The 27593-nt window shown below is 40.9% G+C and overlaps 1 protein-coding gene across 1 annotated transcript; it reads right to left on the reverse strand.

Annotated features, from left to right (window-relative positions):
- Positions 1 to 303: 303 nt before the first annotated feature.
- hic2 (hypermethylated in cancer 2) lies at positions 304 to 19151 on the reverse strand. Its single transcript, XM_036529736.1, has 2 exons — positions 19082 to 19151; positions 304 to 2098 (listed from the first exon to the last, which is right to left on the reverse strand). Exon 2 carries the CDS (start codon positions 2066 to 2068, stop codon positions 365 to 367), a length of 1704 nt encoding a protein of 567 aa, XP_036385629.1. The 5' UTR covers positions 2069 to 2098; positions 19082 to 19151; the 3' UTR covers positions 304 to 364.
- Between the last annotated feature and the right edge of the window lie 8442 nt (positions 19152 to 27593).

Consider the following 27593-nt stretch of genomic DNA (forward strand, 5'->3'; position numbering starts at 1 on the left):
CTGGTGTACAAATTTCCATGGACAATATGTTGGATGGAGAAAAAGGGCAATGTGGGTTTTGGTCGTCTCAAGTGGTCATGACACAACAGCAGCACCCCAGCCATGTTCACAGCAAGTATTAATACTTTGCCAGTTTGACAAATCACCTGCTCAACCGCGGAGCTCTCCGAAAACAGAGACGCCCCTCTCTACATCCCAAGTTTCTTTGTGTGTTGGGTTGTTTGAGGTTCACGTTCCTGTCCTGTCAGGAATCCACGCACACACCAATCTCATCACAGGAAGGGGAACAGGTTTTGGGGGGGGGGTTGGGGGCACAGATGTGTGTGCGCGCTTTCCAGAACGAGGATGTCTCGAAGTCTTTGGCTTATGACGGGGAGGTATGCATTCGCAGGTGGCTGATGAGGTTGCGCTGCTGGGTGAACTTGCCGCCGCAGAGCTGACATTCGTAGGGCTTCTCACCCGAGTGGACCCGCATGTGCTCCGTCAGCCGGTACTGCCGCGTGAAGCGCATGCCGCACTCCTCACAGGCGAAGGGCTTGAGGCCCAGGTGGCTCCGCATGTGGCGGGTCATGGTGCCGCGCTGGGTGAACATCTTGCCGCAGATGTTGCAGGGGAACGGGCGCGTCAGCCAGTGGCTCTTCTCGTGTTGCCGCAGGGTGGCCGGGTCCTTGTAGCTCCTGCTGCACACTGAGCACTTGAAGGGCCGCGACTCGCCGCCGAACGCCGGGGACGTCTGCGCCGACAGGTCCTCTGCCGCCTCCTTGCCGTAGGCGTCCTCCTCCTTGATGTACAGCTCCTCCTCAGTGTGGGTCTCCACGTGGGCATTGAGCTGCTCCGAGCTGGGGAAGCCCTTTCCGCAGGGGATGCAGACGTAAAGGTTGTCCCCGAAGGCGGGCTCAAAGCCCTCCTGCCGGTAGACGTAGTTGGCGCTGGTGTGGCCACCCTCGCCCTCGCTCTGCCCGCTCTCATCGCTATGCTCCTTCCCGTTTTCCACGTCCTCCTCATCCTCCCCCTTGCAGCGGAATGACTGGTCCGAGCTGAAGCTGCCGCCGCTGGACCGCTGATCCCCCACTGCCTTCGTCCCGCCGGCGACGCCATTGGGCACGGGCAGCTCCGCCTCCTCCCCCTTGCCGGCCCCCTCCTTCTTGGGCCACTCCTTCTTGCGGGCAATCTGGCGTGAGCTCTTGCGCAGCTGGCCTGCGTCTGGGAGGGACTGGCTGTCCTCACCCCCTCCTTCTCCAAGGTCCATGGGCTCACCGCTGTCCAGGCTCTGGGAGTTGGTGGCGGAGTCTTCGAATGAGGCACTGTTGGCTATGGATGCTGTGGCGGACTGGGGCGACTCCTGCGGGTTGCTGTTGGGGCTGACCTCCTCTGTGGCCGTGCTTACTGAGGGGCTCTTCTTGGAGAGGTCTAGGCCCAGCTCCTGGTCACCGCTGCCACCACCACCGCTACTGTTAATGTTGCCGTTGCTGCCATTTTTTGTGGCTGCCAGGCTGAGGGAGTTAGCAGAGCCACTGCGCTGGGAGCTGCTGATGAGGATCTCGTCATCTGACAGCTTGTCGTTCAGCAGCTCGCCCTGACGTGGCTTTTTCTCACAGTTTTTTGAACCTGAAAAGTGATTTGGAGTGACCGGCGTGGAGGACAGCCTCTGGTTACGGAGTGGCCGCCCAACACTCGGGGTGGTGGGCTTGCTGGGTAGTGACTTTCCGCTGCGCTTTAGCTTCTTCCTACAGAGGGCAGCCAGGTCGTGGAGTTGGAGGTAGCTTGCTGCCGTCAGGAGGGCGTTGAAGTTCTGGTCGGTGGTCTGGTCGGACGACAAGAGCTTGCCAGTGTAAATGAAATCCAGGACCTGCCGGAACACAGACGGGTTCACCATGTCGGTGTCAAGGTTGATCAAGTTGTCGTGGAGCATGAGGGACTTGAAGTATATGCTGCTGGCCGCCAGGATGTTCTTGTGCGCTCGAAAGAGAGCATTCTCCACCACTATGATCACATCACACAGGAAGCCTTTAGCTCTTTGTTGATTCAGCTGCAGCAGCAATTGTTTGGCATGATTTGGCAATTCCATTTCCACCTTCTCTTCCCTCACCTGTACAACCTGAAAGAAAGAAAGGGAAGTGAGTTTCATATACATAAAAAATGCGCCTCTGGCTGATATTAGTTTTTTTTCTACAAAAGAGCAAAAACCTTTTAATAAGAGCACCCAAATGTATCCAAAGGGCCTTGTTCTGTCTATAATGCATTTATTCATGAGTGTCATGAATAGTATCAAAAAAATATCAAAGCCATTGTATTTCATTTTCCATTTTCGAATGAAAACTTGCAACAGAGCACGGAAGGCAGATTCAGATCACTACAGTATTCATCTTAGACAAGCTTGGCTTGGAGATAAAATTCTTTATAAAAACAGAGGCCAAAGAAAGAGTTTTTCATCTTGCCATTTCTCTACTCTGGAAAATATGATGGATACTGTGAAGTATGGTTTACCTGCATCTTCACAAAAGGCAGTGCTGCTTTCAACAGGCTACAGTATACAACAGAAATATATTTGAGAACAATACTGACCACAGCCAAAGAAAACTATTTTTTCACATTTCTTTAAAAGGAACAGCCAAAGAGATCTTCTTGAAATAAATTTTAGAAACCCTCTACAAATAAATACACAAACAAGCAAACATATTGGTAGTTACACAAGGAAACACCCTGGGCGGGTGACAGAACTGGTTTCAGCACACAATTTGCTCCAGCGCAGTTAAACTGAAAAAAGGATAATTATGTTTTCCTCAAAGAGGTGTGAAAGGGAAAGCCCCGCAAATATAACACATTATCAAGGCCACTGACACAAGAGCCTACTCCTGGGGCTGCTGATGACATGCCTACTATACACACTGGCAAGTGGAGGATAGAATACAAGAATACAAATACAAGAATATCACCAGTGCAACAAACATGTGGGACTTGTGTGTCCATTCATTTACCAAATAAAAAAAATGAAAACATTTGCTGTACAAGAGATTTATAAATCAGCTGAGGTCTGTTGGAGATCTTTTGTCTTTTTTAAACTAAGTGCATGTTGGCACATTTTGTTATACAATCGTTTAAGACATTCTTACACTTTGGCTTGCTTTACAATAGCAGTTAGACAGCAGCAATAGCAGTTAACAAGTAGCTAGCTAGCTACAATAACATGTTGCATAAGGTTTAGGAGCTTGTTTCCAAATGATGACAAATAAAAGGTGTGTGTGAGAGTGTGCATGTATGTGCATCAGATACAAAAAGTTGTACATCAGATTTCTACAACTGCTTCCCACATCACTACAGAGGGTAGCCTGATATATCCATGCCATATTTAGGAAAAATTCATGCAAGTGTAAAGATTTATCTCTCATCAACAGGGTTTTCAGGACATGTGCAGTCTATAGTAGTTGGTCATTGGTCAGAGCTTAATCTGTTAAATATTACTAAAAGGCTACCACTACAACAGATCAGCAAAAATGGCATCTATATGGTGCATAACACATTCTGTGGTAAACACAGTCTAGACAGGGAAGTCTATACTTCCAACTGTGAGTAATATTACTTAGCTACTTTTAACACACCAAAACAATGGCTGATAGCCTACTATGTGCCACTGACAATGTATAGTCAGGATACAGAGCTGTATCTGAAGTCTTGACGAGACTGTGCAGGACTGGGTGGTCTGATGGGGGGTTTGAAATATGATGCACAGACTCATTTATAATGCAAAAACAGAAGAAATAACCCTGGCTGCTCATTTCATTTAGCATATAAAGCAAGAGAGCACCGAGCGCTTGCTTTCTGATGTGCAGCACACAACTGACTAGCCAATGTACTTGCAAATATTATTACAGCATATTAATGCAAATCAGATGGTTGGTCTGTCAGGGCTAATGGATGAGATACTGGTGATTAATTAGGCCCTTGTAGTAATTTTCTCTAGTGCACAAGCAAGGCAAAGCAGACAGAATCTAAATAACCCAGCACCCCCTGACCTGAAAAAATATCTGAAACAAGGACAGAAATGCTTCAGTGTATAACAGTAAAATACGCTGTCCTAAAATGAAGTAAAACAATTAAGTACAACAACCATAAATAATACTTAAAAATTTTGCTGCCTGACACAAAGTATGTGGCACACACTCCACTGCTCTGGGGGAGCTCAAAGGCCTTCTCCCATTTCAAGCCCACACAACACACAGGTATCAGGTTCTGTACTGTACGTGAATATACTGTTCTGGCACAAAGGGGAGGAACAGGAAAGGCGTGACGGCACTTTTTTCTCCGATCCCCTCTCCTGACGCACCACTATAATTTTTCAAAGTGCTACAAGAATACTTCTGGCACCATCCGCCAGTGCCAGGTAACATCAGATGTTACGAGGTGGGCTGTGGGTGGGATCAGGCGCAACCTGAGCTAGGAAAAACTCCTTAACAGGGCTAGGGTGTGGCGAGCAGTCGTAAACCAGCCCCCGATGGCCTCCTTCTTGGCAGGCCCTGGCTTGCGTCCACAATTTGCATAGGCAAAAGGGGGAGAAAAGGGGGGGGGGGGGGGGAAGCATGTCTGGCTGGCATGCACACGAGAGTCAGGTTACCCATCGGCGGTTTGCCTGCAGTTGCCACCCACTTCTTGGCTCATCACTTATCAGCTGAGTATCACCCGCCATGCAGGGTGTTGCCAAACCACATCAACCACTTTAGAGTGAGACAAGACAGATCCAGAATAAACTAAGCCGTGCAGTTCCTCAGGCGTTTGCGTAATCTGTTTACTACTTAGTTAAACCAATACTTAAGTTTTTTTAAAGTTTGACTGGACACACTCTAAAGGTATTCAGTGCTATATAATGGCAAATGGCTGGCTGCGTTATGAGAACAGCATTTTCTACCCATGTAAGACCACAATAATGGTGTCATGGCTATGCAAAAGATTATCATTTATCATTACTTTCCACCAATTTTAAGGGGTGAATCAGAGGGACAAAGAATGACAGACAAAGGGATACACTGGTCCATACCATGGGTAGAACAGGCCAAAAACTTAGCCCTTTTTAATCCAGGGCACATATTCTCTTAACATTAGAAGCACAATACATCCACCAGCTCCATGAGTCACCAAGACAAAATGAGCATGTTGAAACCATTCTAATTGTAGTATAACTGCATATAGTCCCTCCTCTAAAAAACACTACTACAGATGCAATTCAGGGGCTTGAGGCATCGTATCTCTTTGGGTGCAATGGATTTTGAACTTTCAGACTGAAAGGGCACAATGGTGGTAACTGCAAGTGCAGATAACACCGAGATGTATGCCCTATGTAAGGCTATCGTCCAAGGCTGCACCCCAAGCCAGGTGCCTCAAGGTGTTAAAAAATGGTTTGTGTGCACTTAGAGACGCAAGTGGCATAAAAACAAAAATTTTCACATTTTTGTATATGGGGTAAAGTTGTTGGTAGCCATTGTTTACCATCAACATCCTACCCCCACAACAAATTTCCCTCAATCCAAACCAAATTAGATCTCAGCAGACCTACGCCTAAGTGTGCATTCTTTTACAAGAGCAAACCTTCAACAGGCTTCCATAAAATCAAAAATACGAGAAATCTTCAATGAGTCTCAAATTTCAGATTTTAGGTCAACTTTCTTCTTATCAAGAGTAAGGGAATAAACACAGATCATGAAAAGCTGTCAGAAGAAAGTTCAATAAATTCAAGTCTCCATCTTGTCCCTGGGTAAAATTTCTCTCCAGTACCCCAACAAGGGTTTCAATATCCCAATACCTACAGCAGCTATTAATGATATTAATTTTGTCATGTTTCTGCTTAACATAACTCCTAAGAATAAGTAAACTACCAGGCAAAATTATTACTTCTTCATAATGTCAATTACTAATTATATTCCTGTAGTTTACAGTTTTCTGCACTTTCCAAAAGCAGGAAATAATATTCTGCGGGCTATTCATATTCATTTATCAACACTGAAAATCTTTTATCATATAAACTTATACAACACACATCTGTGAATGGTCAGCACAACAATTATCACGCAGGTGTTGCTGTGGTTCTGATATCAGAAAGGGTTACGGTATCACAACTGTAACATATTAGAAGGCCATGTGGGAGGAAAACAGCCTTTAATTCAAACAGACATTTCACCCTGCGAGGCCAACAATCTGCTAGCAGATCAGTAAATTAACTGACTTTTCTCAAGAAAATGATGACACAAGCGAGCCCCTATTGCATGGCCCCTGGCAGTCTTTCAAAGAAGAATTTGAGGCAAAAAAAAAAAAAATTGCCCTGATAGCCATCTTCATTATCAGGGCAGCCAGCTTCACACAAAACGTTTTCTTTCGACTGTGTTGCTCCTTTATCAGTGTCTCCAGTGAGATCTGTCTTGTGAGATGGCCTATAAATAACCCAAAATGGGGGATAAAGTGCTTCTCATTTTAAAGGCATCAACGGCAAACTCAAAGCCACCCATTATATCTGCAAACGCAAAGACAGTGATAGTCCTATTTTTGTTTTCAAGTAGCGGGAGGTTTCATTTCATAATAAAATGTATTAAAACTGCTTCCTATCCTATCAGTTCCTTGATTTATTCTTACTAATCTTTTCCCCTCTGAACAGCGAGCATAGCAGATGTGAGATCTCCACAGGGATGGATGGTGGAAGCATCGAGTATTCAGTAATTCCTTCAGTTTAATCACGCTGTTGCCAGAGCACCACACTGCAAAAGTGGTTCCTTCACTCTGCAAAAGACTTCGATACAAAAACCTAAAAGATCTTCACTAACCTTTTAAAAAAAAAAAAAAAAAAAAAGGGACAAAAATGAAAAGATTTATCACTTTGCTCAGTGGTTGCATTTGTAAAGGGGCTGCTAAGTGACACCCTACATGACAGGAAACTTAACAGAGAAGCTGCAAGCAACATGACAGCCTCTTGCAACGTTGTCAGGAAAGTCGAGGGCTTAAACAACCTCGCTGAAAGGCACCTTTGATCCTGATTGCATCTCATCAGACAGCACTTCTCCTATTCGAGTCTGTGGAAGGAAAGCAGGGTAGGCTCCCAAATTAGCCATTACACAGAACTAAAAACCTTTTGGCAATGCACAACAGACAGTGATAATACAGCTAAAATCTATTTACGTTTGGGCACACTCTCTTCCTGCTGTCCAGACACATAATTCCCTCAATCACCAAAGCATGCAAGAATGCTTAATAAGAGTATGCCTGCTTTGGCCATGCATTCATCTTTGTTTTCTCATGCAAAATAAAAATCTGTACTTTTGGTAACAGTGTTTCAAGAGTTCCTACATTAAAACAAGGTCAGCAATGCTGCAATACAAGCTTGCCAGCTTGAGGTCGTTAGCATAATTCCTGAACGTAGTTTCACTATTGAGACTCATCGCTATCACATCACTCTGAGAACTAGGTCTGTATACCTTTATATTAATACTGTATCTATCAGACACAAGCCATCTCAAAAAGTGCCCCCCTCATGCACTCTAATCTGGTCCAGACAGTTCCAAAGGTTAAGTTAATTTTACAAATGAAACAATCATTTTACCAACATACACAACGATCCAGGTTTTACACACCTTTCATTCATAAAGATATTCAGTAAGGAAAGTCCATTCAAGTGCTTCGGGTTCAACATCAGCTACCGAAGCAGGACTCAGCGTTTCAAGCTCACACACCCAGGTCCCTGACCACTATGCCACAGTACCACCTTATTTTAAGCAATAAAATAAACACCAATGTGCATGCGGTGATAACATCTGCCAAACTGTGGTTACAATCTCTGTTCATAATTGCCAACAAACCAGAGAGAAAAAAAATACTCTCTTTTGGGCAGCCAGTAGCAAGGGAACCACAAACCGGACACAGGTGGAGATGAGTAAATGAGTAACTTGGACAGGACTGTACGGCGGTTCTGGCCAACTGTCAGGCTGAACCTGCGGTTTCAGCATGTCCACAGCGCCGGCACACAGCTACCATGCGGCTGCCCAGCTGCCACACCGCTGAACCATGAACAACCCCAAGATCTGAAAGCCAACTGCACCAGCAATTAGAGCTGCGAGGTCCGGATGAGAGAGAAATTAATGACAGGGGATTAATGTGCCAATTCAAATTTATCATGCCACAGAATTAGGACAGCCGGGATTTCTTTCTTTCTACTAATAAACCAGCAGAAGCTGCCTTTTAAGCATGGCCACACAGCATGATCCAGTTTCCATGCAGACATGCCTTTGAAATGCCTATGTCTGGCATGCCCTGAACATATCTGGACATTCAGCACACACTGGCTCCTCTCTTAGCCCTACAACCACAGGTGATTTGAATGTCTTCACAATTTGGACTGAATCAAAAAAAAGAAATCAGAGGTGAAACAAAATCATCCTCATCAGCAAGCCTCTAAAATGACAGCAGCAGCATGTATTCAACTGCATAAATGGCACGTATATTCAATTTATTTGTATATTCAAAGGAAGGTCAGCATCACTGCCTTATACTCTTAAAAAAAAATCTTTGATGAAATTTAATTTGAAAAACATTTCTTTTTTCTTTCTTCATCTGAACACTGATGGTGAAACAAAGATTTCATTCGTTCCAATGCACCAGAACTTCTGGCCAAACATTTGCAGTCAGCAAACTGGGAGGTGTACAGTGCGACCTGGGTCCGACTGCAAACTCGCTTCCATGTTGCGTAAAGCGCAACCCCGCCCCCACTCACCTACACACAGGCCACTCCGGTCGCACGGTGTGACCGTGGTCACTACGCTGGTTTTCATTAGGCCCTGGGGGCACTGTGCAGAGGAATTCAAGCAGCTTTGCGCTGGGCGGTAATGGGGGATGAGCTGAAGGAAGCCAGCTCAGGATGGAAAGGGGGCCAGCCCCTCCCCAGTTTGCCTGCTGGATATGGGAGCCACTGATGGACTGAGGCTGATCTATATGCAGCCTGGTGACACGTGGGTACAGAGCTCCGCTAAGGGCTGCATAAACAAGCTCGCCGTCTGGTCGGACGAAGGCTCTCCTGTGCGCCGTTTCTAGGGCAGGGCCACGTGGTGGAGACAGCGCTGGGAAGGAATTCTGAACACACAGCTCCACAAGGCCTTTCCATAACTGGGGAATACTTAATACCGCACACTGCCATATTTTTTCTTCTTCCCTGCCCACCTTGACCACCTTGTACATGAGGCTTAAATGACTACATTGGTCTGGAATATCCTATAAAAGACCCCACAGCGTTTGTTGCAATTACTTTATTTTGTTCCCCTGTGTCCCCTGTGAAACTCCCCAATCTAGGCATCTAATCATTCTTCATTTTAATTGACTGGGTAAGCCCCTCCCTCTCCACCTTAGAAGCACGGGTGAAATGAGGGTTCTGGCACAAAATGGCTGCTCTGAGTCACCCGTGTGGGTGCCTAATACTGCTGCCGCTTGAGCTAAGCCCCTCCCACCACATCAAAAGCACTTCCATATCCTTGAAAACACATAAGTGCAATTAAGAAGAATTATAATAATTATGATTAGCACCTTATGACATACAGTATTAGCACACCAAAACAGAACTTTTTCTTTGTACTGAAGGTGCATATGTGAATAAATCCACTAGTTGCCAATTTGAGGTTTTCATCCTGCGACCCAAAAGATTTCCAGCACTTTCATTTTGCTCCATCAAAAATGGAGTTTTATGAAGGATTAAGCCCGTACAAAACACCACAAAATTTTGCGTTGTGACACTACCACATTACATACATTATTTCAGGGGGAAAAATACATTAGAATTTTTTCATTTAAATGGATTAGTATAAGGTACATAAAAAGTCATCTTTAGCGCAAAAAGAAAATTTGATTGAAGTTGTAGGAATTCTAAATATAAACATTCTTTCACAGTATCAGTTTTGATTGACTTCTGTAACAATCAAAACTATACCAATTTTTTTAAAAAATCAAATATTTAAGAGATTGACGATTTAGGTTGTTCTGAATTATTCCACTCAAATATTGGAGCAAAAGCAAAAGGAATACTTGGTAGTGACATGTAGTGTTGATTTGCATTCGGCTATATCCTGACATGTTATGATCCCCTGGTACCTCACCGCATCCTGCATGTTATCTGTGGTTTATAGATATAACAAGCAACTACTATTATATCCACTCAGCACTCACAGTAGCAGTTGCAAATTTGCATGCCATCTGTCTCTCACCCGCTTTAACATTTTTATCTAATACATTATGATAAAATGCAATAGCAGAATAACAGAAACAAAATCTTGAAATATAACTATTTTTGTGAACTTTGATATGAACTTTGCAGCACTGGCCAAAGCCCACCTGCACACATTTTATATGAAGTACTTACAATATGAATGAAATTCTCCTCCAAGTTCCTTTCCCCTGGTCAAAGAATGATACTTGAAAATCAGATCAGCTGCTTCTCAGAGGAAACTATGTTATGTCAAGCATATCTCCAAAGACTTGTCTCTCTTGTCAAAGAATGTGGACAACACAACAAAAGCTGCAGGTTCCCCAAATTTTAGCTTCAAATTTCTTTGATTCTACTAGCTAACAGCAAATAGGTATTAAAAGCCTTGCTCAAAACTGGCTTGGGGTTAACACCTCCCTCCACCTCTTAAATTTTTCAGCACATTTTGTTTTGCCGAGCTTCAATATCACATCACCCCCCACTGACAGTATACACAAATACTATGACATTCTGAGTAATATTTTTATCGGGGAGTTGCACACTGCAGTTGATAAGATGCTGCCAGTCTATTTTTGGCAAAGAGGTACGCCCCCAAGCTGCTCACCAAGTAGTCCTGATCATAGAGCCTGTGGTCTTGTATAAAGCAAGGCCAGGCAAAGTCCAGAGTAAGGTCAGCGCAATATCTCCTTGTGGCAACATGGGAAATCACTTCATGTCAAAACCACTGCTGTATTAGTTAATAACTACATACCACAGCAATCCCACATACAGATTAGTGTCATTGGGGCTTTACATTCCCTTTCCACGCAACATGACTGTACACAGATAAATCTCTCATTGTACCCAGTGTAACATAAGTGTTATAATGGGCAGACTGTATAATTACAATATAATTATATAATAATCTGATGAGCTTTGTGTGAACTTTCCTTACCAACAAAGTGAAATCTGCAAGGAAGGCTCGTTTCTCACTCGCCCTTCATCTTAACAGAAGCTTGTCAAATACAAGAGAAAGTGAAACTGAATTAGTAAAATCTCAAGTAAAATCTCACCAATAAAGCCTGAGTCATTAACATTATCCTTAATGTGATATGAAAGGAACATATTTGCTTGGTATCCATATCAAGATAACATCCCGATAAGATGACAAAAATATTTAAAAAACAAAAAAAAGATTCAGTCTACCTCTATAAGAGGGTGAGAATACCCCAGAATATTTTGTGTAGTGCACATGGGTATATTGTTCTGATAGTTTAATATCATGTTGGAAATCAAACACATGCAACCCATAAATAAAATCAGTGGCAGCTTTAGGTGGCATGTATGTCGCCAGTGTAATAGCACCTCATTTATGCTCCACATGTCTATTCTATTCCAAGCCCAAAAATTATGGCGAGAGATGCAGCTGACCCCAGAGTTTCAGAAAAATTACCAAATCCATCATTTACACAGCGGGCTAAATGAGAGGAGTCCAATTAATACTAATTTCTGACACACCAGGCTGCCCGTGTTTTGGTTCTGCAGTGTATTTCCAATACAAACACCAGCTCGTCTGGGAAAATAAAGGCGTGACACATTGAAACAAAACCCTCAAGCACAGAAGCGCGCTCCTTACGTGCAGCTGTGCGCGCGTGCGCGGTTTAGCACGGGGAGAAACGAAACATCCTCAGACGAAATGGTGCCCGAATGCAGGAAATACTGGGAATTCCTGCCCGAGTACGGAGCACCTGGACTCTGAAGTTTGCAAACGGAAGTGCATGCCACTGCAGGGAGCCACCACCATTACCCAACCCCACCCCCCCCACCCCCAAACCCACTAGGCCCTCCACCCCTTAATTTTAATTTATACTCCCATTCTTCACAAAGGGTCTGTACTGATAATTAGCAATCTCATCCTTAAAGTGAACACATGCTACACAGCAACAGTATCCCTCACCCCCCAGCTCCCCCTGATCCGCAGGATTCCTTTTGTGTCTAAAAACGGAAAGAAACAGGATGATAAGACATCTGTTGAACATACAGCATTATCTCTTCTCAGCTCCATCAGCACTTGAAAATGAAGTCCTCCATCTTTACATGGCGGTAATATGACATTCAATTAAGCAAGTGGTAAAAGAGAAGAAGAAAAAAGCTGCGACTATGCCAGACCCTTTTAAATTGAATTGCCAGAGTTCCCCTGCTGTGGTGGGGTTTTCAGGAGTGGTGTCTGTGCCAAACCACAAATTAAAGCTTCAAAACTGTAAACATACTGTGGTCAGAGGACAACCTTCTGTGTGAGGAAGGTCGCAGGATCAGTAGGGGGTCTCGAACTGTGTAAAATCAAAATATGTCAATTCACAAAAAAGTAAAGTAAAAAATCATTCAAAAATATGACTGCACATTGTGATGGGGCATCTCATCTTCCATGAGTAGAGCCATACATTCAGCATTCAGTCAATGCTGGGGTTAAACTAATATTTAATGTAAACAATCAACATAACATTAAATATAAATAGATTAAATACAAATAATATTTAGACTATTCCATTGTCACATTTCAAAATTTTAAGCATTGAGAAAATATATTTTTTTTAATCCTTAATAAATACTTTAAAAATAATAAACACATTAGTACACAAATATTTCAGAAAACAAAAAAAAAAATCTATGTCCATAATCTATATAATCATACTGATTATAGTCAATGGTTGATTTACTTTTTTCTCCTCACTTGTGCAATTTTATCTCTGTTTACTGATATTATTGCCTGCACTGTGCACTACAAAGGGAGTTACCCAAGCTACTTTAACAGTTTCTTCCTTTTACAGCGACTGCTAGAGCTATACTTTTCTACTTCATGTGTTTGTACAAGAAGTAAACTGCTTAAAGCAGTCAAGCATCTGTGCTATAGATGCACAGTACTTCATTTACCCCTTTTCTGGTCAGAGTAAGCCAGTTTAACAGTAATAAATAAGGACTACTTTACTCTATCAATAAGCAAAAACAGCTATTCATATATTTTATACAACTTAAAATAAACACTAAACACAGATGTGTTTAACCCATCTCTCACATCTAAAAATACCACAGCTTAAACTACAAAGTTTTTAGTTACACTTGTTTTTATTTTACGTGCAGTTTATATAGTCTCAGCCTAGCATGCTTAGAAAAACTACATCTTTATCATGCATCCATGATGTGATTCTTTTTCGTGTCCAAACAATCTTGAAGAGAGTGTAACCACTGGGATACATACTTAATGACTGTGTTTAATTTTTCCCCACTGAACTCCAATTAAATAAGAATTAGTGTACAGTAGGGATGTAACGATATCAAATTTCGTGATATTACGATAAAAAAAAAGTCTCGATACCGTCATGAGACTGACGAAATCTACCAGGATATTTCATGGGTATTTCGCTAGTATAGCTGCATTCTACTATGTCTATTTCTCCTTGTCAAAATTGCAATTGTACCAGGGGCAGTTTGCTCCTTAGGGCAGTCAGGCGACGCATCACCAAAGGGGGAAAGTGAGGGAATTTTTCTATCACATTCTATCACAGTGTTACGCTAGCTGTGACTGTTCTAGACAGTTTGTCCTGCCTCTGAATATCACAGTCCAATCAGCGTCAAATCGTGTTCCGTGGAGTACTGCCCCTTCCGGGCGATTACAGTCTGGTTGAAAATCACCCAGATTGCTCTGATAGACTCTCATGCTAAGGCAATTTTTTTTCAAACTGCAGGCACTGCAATGCAATCTGTATGGGTTCCGGGTGGGCTTGCACTAACATTCTTTCGTCATACATAACCTGATGTAGGGATCGCCGGGGCAGCCAGCGATCTTGTCATGTTCAAGGCCAACATGGCTAATGTTACCTCAACTCAGAGCAACTCGATCGTGTTATTAAGAAAAATACCGCAACTAAAGAATTAGGACCACCCAGAACAAATTGAAACATCACAAGTATTTACAAGGGGTGGGGGGGGGATTTTCGCGGAGCTGGTATGAGCCAAAAACGTGGCTAGCAGGCTGCAAAGTAGCTAACACTTTGTTTGCAATGTGACAATGTCTAGTTAGCTAGCTGTTAATTTACCCATTGAACAGGTCACCTTAGCCATCATCGCAACAACTGCAAAGCTGCACAAGCTACAAAAAAAATAGGTGGTTAGGAACCACAAGCATTCATGATCTGCTCAGAAAAATGTAAGCAAGTAATATGTATCATTATCAATTCACACCATATTTACATTTCAATGTGGGTAACATGACTGCCAAAAAATGTTTAGGTATGCAGTTCATAAATAAAATCATTGGCAAAAAGCAGTTGAAGTAGCCTTTACAGAAACTGCTGCCTACAAAAACCTCCACTATCATTTGCATCATGTGTGCAAATATATCGTAACTGCAATCAGGGGTGTTGCAGGGCCTCTCCTGCCCATGTGGAAGTAAGGTCATGAACACAAGTGGTGCACGAATCATTTGCTGTGTACATAAGCCGCGCTCAAATATTCAATACCCATGACAAATACAGATGTAATTCAGAGGGCCTACACTTTATTATGTGATTTCCCCTTGCAAATGACCTCATCAGAGCATGTATGCATTTTAACCTATCACTGCTGCCAGTTTTTATATCCTTACAGCTTGCTGTGTGTGCGTTACCATTACGATAAACATCACAGCACATGCTCGTACTTTGTGACACATAGTCCTTGCAACATCTTCTCTGGTGCATTTTCCATGAATTCTGCCATAGTGTGGGGCTGCTAGCAATTTGTAGATGGGCAATTGACAAGGCTTCTTCTGTCATGTGATCTCACGCCATTTCAGAACCCATGATACAAGCCTTAAAGACACATTTAAAATAACACCCTGTTTAGCTGGACATCCCATGCACACACTAAGTGAATGGCCTTTTCAAAGGCAGATTGATTAATGTTTGGTGCATCCAACCACGCATTTACTCTGATTTTATTTTTCTCCCCATTTGGCGCCCTTTAAGGACTCCAATCAAAATTTAAATTACGTGCTGCTTTAATGTGAACCAATGTGAAGTAAAGGCAAAACCCTGAACCATGACAAGGCACAAAGGGACCTAAACATCACATCAAAGTGACACTTTTACACACTGTTCTTAAGCAAGCTACCCTGAACAACCCTGAATCTTACAGCCTTGTTTTGAAGACGAGCACAGTGCTTGCTTTCACCCAGTTTGTTTTGTTATCTTAAAGTACAGTCTGAGCAAGAATCTATGGTTTAAAGCAAAAAAAAAAAAAAAAAAACAACCTTAGTACTCAGACTCAAACTGCCTGCAGGAGAGTCCTTAGCATTCAATATCATAAATAATTCAAATACACAGAGTGGACGAGTATATATGTTGAGAAGTCAAGAAAGTCACTGTTCCACTCAGAGACAAGTGGACAAAAATGCACACCACAACTACGTACACACATAACCTACATGGACATAAAATATTTTCTGCATTCATCGCCCGGCTCTTATTTTGCACATCACAGTCAGCCTCATGCACGCCCCATCACGTGCACTCTACGTTGTTCTCAGGTTACAACCCACCAAGCTGCATTAGGTGAATCATATTGAGTAAGACTGAAGAGAAAAAAGAAACTGAACACCAGCCATAGACACAGCATTACTTGACGGGATTCATCAGAGGAAGCAAAAGGGCCCGAACAGCAATTCCACTATGCCAACACTTTCTCCACAAAGAGAGATTTATGCCCTAATAGGTAGTCTGTCATTACTCCCTAATGCAATATGCTGTTTAGGTGTGGTAGCTCTTATACGCTACTTCACATACTTGGTTGCCCATAATCTTGCCCACACCATTTTTAGTGTATTGCCCCATGCTTTGTTCTAGTGCTCATGACACAATGCAACTCAAATATATATTTAAAAAAAACATTCCAGCTAAACTAGCCAATCTAGATTTGCTGTGGAATTTTTTTTCCTCCATGCAGTTTACTACACTGTATGAAAAGGAATGCTCTTACCAGGGAGGAATATTGTCATACATATTTGTTACACTGGCAAGAAATGAAGACCCTAAGAATGGAGTATTTGTGGCTTCTTTCATTAGTCTTCATAAATCATTTGTGAAAAGCCTTATATGGTGAAGCTCCCAGCAGCCTGAGAACCATTTATGGAAATCACCACTGGAAACGGGCACAATCGGCTACAGCTCTTACAAAACAGTTTAATCTGCGATATAATTGCCTTGGCTGAAAACATTGTTAATGCTGGCTATGCAGCTAAACGGATACTTACTCTAAGCCTTACGTCATCTTTGCACATTTTACAAAAGGGGTCTGGTCTGTGCACACCTTACAACGAACATCACAACCCACCAGATGCATCACACTAGAGACTTTGGATTCAGATTCACCCAATGCTGACGTTTCTATGCACTTCTCATTTTTGTGAATGCAGGTTAAAGGATGACAATTAAGGCACAAAGCTGTCCATATATTTAGATAAATATGCAAAATAAATGCTTTGACATTTACTTCAGAAACATTTGCTTTTACATATTTAACTATTCAAGCATTTTTTTATAAATAAATGCAGCCCACCTGGAGTTGCCACTCTGCTCTACAGACACCAAACCCCACCCCACCCTTGTATTTTAATAATAAAATTGAAATTGAAAGATATCCAACACAGTGGAAAAAATACAGCAACAAAAGCAAAACAATTTACTTAACCTGTAATCTTAACTGATTACACAAATAATCTGCCATAATCCTGGCATCAGTGGTACAAGGGATTTCTCTAAGAACGATTATACCCTTTCACATGCCTGCTGCCAACTAACTGCACAGCCATAATGACACTCTTCTGACTGTTTGCATCTGTTAAGCAACTGAATATGTTTGTGTGACCCAGCGGTAGGTCTAGTGGGCAGCAATGTGCTAGGGGCCCATTAACCCAGCTATTTGTGTGCCCCGTCCTTGTGACCAATTATATCCATTAAGTCACTAATATACTTATAGTAAGTACAAGAGTCCCCTATTCCACTGTAAACAACTACTCGCTCTACCAACTTTGGCAAATCAGCACAGACTTCAGCAAGTTTTACCCTTACATTAGACCTGAGAGGGGGGATTTGCCGTACCAATTAAGCAAGTGGAAGCTGATTCCCAAGCCTAGAGACACCCAGTAAAAAGAGCACCGGATAGTTTGATTCTATCAAGTTCCTGCCTCACAGCTGGGAGCATCACAGTACAGTGTAGACATGTTGTGACTCTACACCGAGCAAGACGCTTCCTTCACCTCCTTACCTCCTTCAGACCCTGGAATATTTAAGGCCCATTAGCCCCCCCCCCCAAAAAAAAAAAACCTGGAGCCTTTGAGCATTCACAACTGTGCCGTACATTTCTCCTCACCAAACCATTATAGTGCAATACTTAATCATCCCACGGTGAAAACATCAGTTAAACATTATTTACACGTTTTGTTTCACTATTCACTATGTTAACGACGCATTATTCAGGGTCTGCTATAGCATAACGTGAACCTATATTAAAATTCTGGGTAAAAATGCAAACGTTCAGGGTGATGTACAGGACGTGCGTACCCTGCTTGTTGTATAAATTATATCTATGTTAACCTGCCGTCTGCTTTTATTTTGGCAAGCGCAACTGCCCAAACATATGTCAGAAAGACAGCTTTCCTTCCGGTCAATGAGAAACAGATACAAACCACAGATCCCCCTCTCTCCGGTAGGCTACAAGAACTTGTCATTCATACAACTATTCACAGTTATGAATGAACATGCACAATAACACATTTTAACAGTAACCTGCTTGTGCATCCATTAACAAATCTTCCGCAAATGATCGCGCTTCAAATACAATACCAACATATGCACAAATGAAGACAGCGTCGACAGCAACTACGTCGTGTATTTTCTACCTAAACTTCCGACAACAAAGCGCAGAAAATAACAATTGTTAAACATATTCGCAGCAAACACGTTAAATCAAAACCCCGTCCCTGCTACATTGAATTACCATGTTACTATCTATCAAAGCATGGAATGGTCAAAGATAGAGAATGCCAGAGATTACAATGTTTACACTTCGTGCTGTAATTAGGGTAAATGTATCGAGGAAATAAACATCGCTTCGAATGAAGCACTCAAAGAAAGCCGGTGTCGCCGATTACTGGGCTTAAATTCAACATTAACAACACGAAACAATACCTGATTCGTAGCATACTGAAATTCAATCATTCAATTTAAAATGATGCGCGATTGTTTGATTACCGTTCGACCACTGTTTTCATTATATCTTGTCCACCGAAGCGATTTCCATGCCAACCTTGCACTGCGCATTCGAGATTTAAAGACACTCTGCTAACAGATTTTTTAAAAAAGAAAAAAAAAAACGAAGAAAACAAGGGCTTGATAATCGCAAAGCACGAGATGAAATGGATCCTTGGTTGATCTTAATTGAATTTGCCAGTTCACCTAGCTATGAATTCACAAATATATATTCCTCAAGGGAGAGTTTTAAAAACATCAATTAACGACAATAAACAAACTACACCTCACAACAGAACACAACATGCAAGTTCTAAGCAGCCAACGGCAGCGGTGTGCTTTCCGAGCCCGCACTGCTGCTAGCGTTTGCATTGCGGGGTTAGCAAGACAAGCCGAAGCGACCACATCTTGCCAAGCGGGTATTACTGGCTCTCTAGGAGTAGGCATTAGACAAGAGAAGCCCCTTTTGCTGGCACGCGATAGCAAGCAGAATATGATAAATCTCATATTTCTCACACACAATGCAAGCCGATCCGAACTAAGATTGCATCCGACACCTTTCACATTCTGTAAGATAACAGGAATAATGATTTGATACCTTAATACATCGGCAGGAGCGTTCTCAATTTACCACCCTGTTTTCTCATCTCACAGCCTTCCGAGCGCCATCTTGCAAGCTTGTGACGTTGGGATCCCTCACCCCTGACCCAAATTTGAATGGAAGCCGATCGAAGGGAGTGGGAGAAAAAAAAACGCAGCCTGTGCCAACGCAGAACCATTTATGCGGACAGATATCCCTCAGTGTTCCACCAAGAAAATGGTCTCTGTAGGCCTAACTCGTAGCCTGGGTTAACACAACGCACAGCTTAACGCCAGTAGGTCATTACACATACGCCAATGAAGTCAATGTAATCAATGTAAGGAATTAAGTTCCTTTTCAACAACTACATAATAACTGCATCGGTGAAATTCGTCGTTAAATGACTACACTTCTAATTCCAGCTCGTAAAAGATGAGGTGAACAAAAAAATAATATTCTCAACTTGAACATGGAAAAAACCTCCAGTTGGCCTTCCCATAATCCCACAAATCAATGAGAAATCAGACAGTATTTGATGAAAAAATCCAAATATGACAATTCTGACAGCCGTTGGGCCTAATTCCATCATGGTGTGTTGAGCATTGGATAGCAGCCAGTCAAGCCAGTGGCCTTGAGTTTTAAAGGTTCTTCTTTTTTTAACTGAGATGATGTGAAAATGCTGCAATGGAGATGCAGTATCAACACTTCGGTATTTATGTTGGCAGTGTACAATATTGTTTTGCCACATTTGTCGAATTCAAGTAGACAGTTTAACTCTATTTCTGGGAACTTTTGAACCTTACATTAATTACTCTTAACAAAGCACCCAAAATAGAGGACATAGTGTGCCATGAACTTAAGACTGTTGCTAGTTAAAAGTCCATTTTTATTATCTGGCACTATGCAACCTCTGATGAACAGGTGAATGTGCATTTAGACATACCTTTTTGGGATGTGTTTTTATGTTTGATATATTGAATACAGAGTAAGTAAAAGTTCAATTGCAGGTCACCAAGTCTGAACAGAACAGACCTTGTGTTGACATCTGTGCAATTTTGATACCCTTCAATACACTCACTGTAGGTTATGTCACCTCTGAAACACAGAGGTGACATAAGGTACAGAGGTGGAGGACAAGGAATAATCACATTTTCTAGACACTCAGCATAAAAATAGAGTTAATCCAGAGTGTGTCTTAATAAAATGCTGTATGCTGAAAACACAGGCATTGAAATACCATTGTTGTTTACCTTAATGACTTCTCAGAAGAGAGAGTAGAGGAAGCTGTAACCTTAAGAAAGAAGAAGAATTACATAATGATGAAACCCACAGACTTACAAGCAAACAACTCTATATAATCAGTTAGGAATGAAAAAAGCAACCTCTGCTTAAACAGCTGTCAGGGCTCAGAACAAACCTCAGAGCAGAGGGATTATATTTTGCCAATGATCACATTTTGGTATTGTACGTTTTGAGTTGTTTTGTGTGAAACATCTTGGCCAAGTGTTAAAAAAATCTCAGCATTTAATGCTTTTACCTGAAATAATGCTGGAACTACTATCTCCATGCATCCTCTGATATTACAGTGCTGAACACAGAAATAAGGGAACAATGAATTGACTCTATCAGTAAACGGTATTTGTTGGAAGACATGTATAAAATATTCCCCTGACAGTCAACTGTGCTTCAAAATGATCAATTGATCAGATGCACTTTGCTCTGCCCCACAACAAAAGAAGCCCATGTTAAATGTGTGTGGAGGAATGGGTTTATTTTCAGGATGAACAAATGTGTGCTTCCCCCATGCTTTGTGGTCAAGATGTATTACAACGAGTGTATATAGTATCTTAGCTCAACTGTTCAAGAATAACGACAGTTAAGTAATGAGTTATTTATACAGACAATTTAAATGTGTCGCTTATTAAAAAAAAATTCCAAAGAAAGTGTTTATCTTTTCTCAGATGGGTCAACCAGGCCACTGATTCAGTCAATCAGATATGTTCTTGCACCAGCTACAAAACTGTGGTTGTATTTTACGGTGTTAGATGCTGTTCAAATTTACTGACCTTAGCACTATGTGGATTGGCTGAAACAGTAGACACAGTGAATGAGAGAAGCCATTACATTTGATCAAAAGCTTAATAAACTTGCACAGAAACCATGCAACATCTGCCTAGTGCAGCTCCTTGTTTGGACTACAGTGAAGCATTATACAGTGATTTATTTGATTCTAAAACAGCAAACTTGGTGCTGGCTTGTTAATAAGATCAGGTATCCTGTTTTAATACAAATAAGAAGTCTCTGTCCCTTTGGGGTCATTCACCTGGGCTGTAACTGAAAAGGGAGGTGAAGACTGATGGAGCCAGCTAGTATCACTATTCATTCATTTTAGTTATAGCATTAACATTGACATTATTTTCATTCAGCAGACACTCGTATCCATTGTGACTTATATGGGTTACAATTTCTACATGTTATCCATTTATACAGCTGGATATTTACTGAGGCAATTCTGGGTTAAGCAGGGAATCAAAGCAGCAAACTTTTGGGTATAAGCCCTGCTCCTTACTACTATGCTCCACTACAACCCTTATAAATTCATAACTGCATGAAAGGTAGACACAGGTAGGTAACTCATTTTTTGAACATGTACATGTACATGTAATGTAGGTAGCTGGCAATGATGCTAAACAAACTGCAAAAATATGAAAAACAGCCTGTGACATCTCACTTTAATTGTAATGCAATTTCTGTAAAAATGACACTTAGTGGCTGAGGTGTCAACGAGATACTGCAGCATATTTACTGGAACCTAAATACTTTATAGATACAGCAAATACATCCAGGCATCACCTAAGTTAATTATATTTTTAGTGTTTTATTCACACTCCGTCCTACTACTATGGAAGGCCTTTTTCATATATTGCAATGAATGTGCAACATGCATCAACATATCAATGATGTATAAAGACAAGGAAAATAACATGAATGAACACAAATGTACATTTTTTATGTTTACCATAATGTAAATAATTTAATGTATGATATTTGGTAAATATTCAGTTACTTACCAGTTAATAAACCCTTTTGTCAAACGGAAAGAAGACTCAAATGGATTGGAGATTAAAAGTGTTTTTTCAAATGTGTGTAGGCCAACGGATCATTAAATTGATAGCTCCATTGGCTCTGTGTCCCATACAAGCATCCTTACTGATATTTAATTTTTGACCAGCCCACATCTGAAATGTTTTTAATGTGATGTAGTTATGTTTTGTTCTCTGCCATCTAAAAAATAGTCATCTTATTCAAACAACTGCAACATACAATATGTACATTGCAGAGTGCTATTCAACTAAATTAGGAAAGCTAAATATATCTACTGGACTGCTTTTTGGAATAAAAGTCACAAAATGACACTCTTTAAAGACATATAGCCTGTATGAATTAAAAAAAATATATTAATTAGGTGCCTTTCACATTTGGATTTTCCTTTTTAAAATAAGGTGATAGAGACATTTTAGTAATATATCCTATTTATATGAATCAATTGTATATTTTATAAAATTGTTTATTACATGTTCAGCAATGTAAGTCTTCAGTTGGTTTGAACATAAGATGTATAACCCAGGATGACTTCAACTCTGCCATTTAGGTTACAAAATATTAATTGGACCTCATGCTTGTATACTAATAGGTGGATAACACATATTAGAGATATTCATGAGAATACACCATTTCCCTCCCTTTAAAGAATAATGTGTATTTTCCATGGATGTGATCCGTTTTTCAAGAAGTTTGTACTCTGAGTTTATACCATGTCTTTGAGCGCCATCTTGTGAGTATTTTATATACACTATATGGACAAAAGTATTTGGACGCCTGACCATTACATTGTAATGACATTGTATTCAAATACATATACTTTAATATGGAGTTTATCTCCCTTTTGCAGCTATAACAGCTTCCACTCTTCTTGGAAGGCTTTCCACAAGATTTTGGAGTGTTTCTGTGGGAATTTGTGCCCATTCATTCTGTAGAGCATTTATGAGGTCAGGCGCTGATGTTGGATGAGAAGGCCTGACTCGCAATCTCTGTTCCAGTTCATCCCAAAGGTGCTCAGTGGGGTTGAGGTCAGGGCTCTGTGCGGGCCAGTCAAGTTCTTCCACATCGAACTCATCAAACCATGTCTTTATAGTCCTTGCTTTGTGCACTGGGGCACATTCATGTTGGAATAGAAAAGGGCCTTCCCCAAACTGTTGCCACAAAGTTGGAAGCATAGCATTGTCCAAAATGTCTTGGTATGCTGAAGCGTTAAGATTGCCCTTCACTGGAGATAAGGGGCCTAGCCTAAACCCTGAAAAACAGGTGTGGCCAAATTCCTTTGTCCATACAGTGTACTGTATATGTGTACGTGTGTGCCTGATCAGTTATCACATTAGTTGTAATAATAATTTTAAGTGAAGGTTTCCTTAATGAAGTACTTATTTGTGTTATTTATGTGATTAGGTGTAGGCATACCACTAAAACTATATATTTTTAACAAAAATATTTTAATATGTACAGTAAAACCCAAACACAAAGCAGATATGCAGCATGTTATAGGTCAATATGCAAGAAAATTTCTGCACTGAGTCCCTAAAATTTCCAGTGTTCAATAACAGCATCCATTCTTTTAAGCAACACAACTGTGTTAGAACGCCCTCTAGGGGCTGAATGTAATTCCCCTCCAAAAAGCCCCCTTTTCTGGGATATTTAATGTCAGTTCACATGAAAAATCTTGTCATAATCTAAAATGAAGTGAGATGTCTACAAATTAAATATAATGCAGTCAGAACTATGCACATTTTGTTGGATTACATATTGATAAATTGTTGCCCCTGCATTATATAGGTTCTTCAGTTGTTTTAAGGTGCAAAGAAAATCCTACCTGCCCTGTAGAGGTCATGTTTCAAGACACTTCCATCTGGAAAGGTCATGCTGATACAGTCTTCTACACTGTGCACTTGTATTCTGTGCAAAGGTTATGATTGTGGGAAAGGGCGAGGAAAGGCAGAAATGCAAGAAAATTTAGCTGTTGTGACTGGACCATATCTCCAAAAGGCCATTCTATCACAGGCAAGCAACATCATGTAGCTGACCCATTATGACATATAATCCTCCAGCAAACCAGTCCGATTGTTTCCAAACTGAAGTAAGAAACATGTCATATATATTTGTCTGGTGGAAAGGCTACAACTAATCACTCCTCTACAACACTGTTAATCAAGAATATTTGACAGTTTCCCAACTAATGCTGCCGTCATACCCAGTTCAAGGGATTGCCCTTGTAAATATGACACTGCACCATCCTCAACTCCGCTTTTTTTCCATGTTCATATTTTAGACATGGCTGCTACACCTGTAGATATGAAACTAACCTGAGGCAATGTTGATGGCCAGTGCATTTTGCAGTCAGGGGAGAATGAAGGGAAATAGCTGCAAAAAGGAGTTAATAATATTTAAACTCCAGAAAACCTAAACAACTGCTGCCCATCCAAAAGATAACCCTGCAAAAACACAGAAAACTGTGACCCTCCAACATTCTCACATTGTTGACTCTGGTGGTGCATTAGGTGCTTCATATTTAAAGGGAGTCAACACATCACAGAGCTTGTAAAGTAGTTAAACTACTACCCAACCTGTGCAAAATAAATCATTGAAATGTATTGCTCACATTGGTTTAGAGTTAATCATTTCTTGCAGGTTATCCTTAAATTTTTAGGTATTTTTAGTTCCTTTCCAAACATTCTGCAACCATTTGCCAACTACCAAGTGTCTTACACCAATCTGTGTCTTACATCAACCATTTTGATCTTGCTTCCATGTTGGTTTTCATGTCACACATTTCACATTTACCATGGAGAGGGGAAAAAATCATGACTATGCATGATTAAAACCCAAATGTTAGAACGCTTGGTCTAGCTAATAATAACACAAAAGCTAGAACGCAAGAATTAGCAAGTGTGTTATTTACTGTAATGAAATGTTACACTTTGTGGAAATCCCTGAGGTGGTCTGGTGTACAATAAAGCTTACTGGCTCAGTCCTCTTTTGCACTTTTTTTTATTTAGAAGACATTTCTTGATGACTTCATTTCCTCTAGTTGAGTACAGTTCTATCTAGTCAGTCCTGCTAGAAATGTTCACCTGATATCTGCTGTAATTGCCTGGGGAGGTTAAGCAGGTACAGACATTTCTAGTACAGACAATTACACACTTAAATGTATGTAAAAGGTGACCCCAGAGGCTCAGATATCATTTGTATATATGTAGCTTAATAACTGATAATGACCACATAACTATAGTGTTACTGTGTGTGTTTAGCAGTTGTTTTGATATTAGGTTTCATTTCAAGCATCATTATAATTCCCAAAACTTCACCTTGAAGATTCTCAGAATTATCTTTTAACTTCTTTGCAGCCCTTGTCCCTGATGTTGTCTTTCCTTCGCCCAATTATTTGCTTGATTTAGACCGGTTTGGATTACAAGTTCTATTGGCTTGTTTTACTAATGATGTTTAGACTCAATTTTCTTTTCTTTTTTTTTTAAATCAATGAAGCTTACTCAGTGTGTGTGACTTTATATGCAAGCCACTAATGGTCCTTAAGAGGCCTTACACAGTTTAGCATTATCAATGGAGAGTTACTGTGCTAGGGGAGACACTCATTATGAAACTGAGCCTCTGCAAAGTTCCACCTACACTCTGCATGTGTGGTTGAATATCTATGTCTAATAAGGATAAATACGCTGTCAATCAACGTGAATAAAGAGTTCAAATGTCTAGCTTTTTTGCTGAATATAGAACATATAATATCTATGTGAGACCTTTATTTAAAAAAAAAAAAAAAAAAAAAACTTGGAAGTTCTCTGATAGTGGATTCAGAATGCAGGCTCAAACAGGAGAACAGGAGAACCCTACCTGTTAGAACTTAGCATATGGGCATGAACCACAGAATGTCAGGTATAGACTTGAGATACCCTTTTACAGGTGTCTCAATCCTGAGAAGATCTATTGAGATTGCTTGACTATTTACCTGAATTATCACTAAAGTTAATCTTCCCTGACAGGATCCACACCGCATATATCTTTTACTTATATTCATATTGGTGTGAACCAAAATATTCCTAAAATGGTCTGTAATAACTCATTTCCACAAACCTTTGTCCAGGTAAACTTGAATGTAACCATGATGGTAAGGCCACTTCTGCCTATTTCCAACTATAGGTTAGGTATAGGATTTACCAGCCTAAAACCCTTCACAACTGTAGCCCATTAAGTGAGTGAAGGAGAGAAAAAAACAGCATCCATTTCAAACTGAATTAACTGGTTCAAAATTATCATGTGACATACTAAAATTCTGTAATAGGTACACAAACATGAGGGCGCTCCTGCGCAAAGGATATTCGCGTTGTCCCTGTCATACCTAAGGTTAGAAGCACCACACCAGTGGAGCAATGTCTTTTTGGCAAAGTATAGGTTCAGCTGTAAAACATAATGATGACTACATGGATGGGACAACGCACGTCAATGCACATTATAATTAATTATTAGAATACTGCATTTTCGAAAACATCTGTCACTGTAAGGAATTCAGTAGATTCTTGCTGTTCAAAAGATGTAGTCAGGATGCCCTGCTGAAAATTACATCTCACCCATTTTTTTTTTTTTTACATGGAATTCTAAATTCAGAATGACCGTAGTTAACTGATGGTTGTTATACCCATACTTAAATGTACCTCATTAGCTAAGTAGGATGCAGATAGCTCTGGTCCCAGGTGTGCTTGAGCACAACGTTTATCTAAACCCAAGATCGGTGTGTACTGGTAAATGGCCGTGACCTTGCGTGACGTTTCAGCTAACCTTAACCTTTACTCATCCACCGTTTTGTAACGTTAGGCCAGTTACGTTAGCCAACTAATTCGCCAGCTCATGTTCTAAGATCTCTCTAAAGACGGATCCATGGCGTCAGCTATTTGTGTTAATTGCCGGAGATTTAGGGATGCGTTGTGCTCTAGGAAGAACTATGTAAACATACCTGCCAAATATAATGCCATTCAAACATACGTTAGTTAGCTACGACTATCACTGTGGCTTGGGCTACATCATATAATCAAGTGGATATCATGAGAATAGCATTGCATTGGGACAGGTTCCACTGTGGCAGAACTGATCCTCTCGTTTGAGAAATGTCTCACAAGCCTAATCTTATTGGTAGAAAACATAGCCAACGATCTCCAGTGGTACGTCAGTTAGGATCAAGCAGGTTTATCATAGGCATCTTTCAAAACGTAGCTTTTTGGCTAGCTATGTTGATAGATGTGTTTGAATATTAGGTCTTAAATCAGGATGCTGATACAGTGATGTACAGATCTGTCTTGGAGCAACCTATGATTGTCCTTTAATAACGCTACTGCTCCCTATAATATAAAGCTAACTTGCTTCCTTAATACCCTGCTACCTTGCAGTAGGAAGTACAGTGGCTTTAGCCGTT

Source organism: Megalops cyprinoides, chromosome 5 (genome assembly GCF_013368585.1).
Source record: "Megalops cyprinoides isolate fMegCyp1 chromosome 5, fMegCyp1.pri, whole genome shotgun sequence".
NCBI lineage: Eukaryota > Metazoa > Chordata > Actinopteri > Elopiformes > Megalopidae > Megalops > Megalops cyprinoides.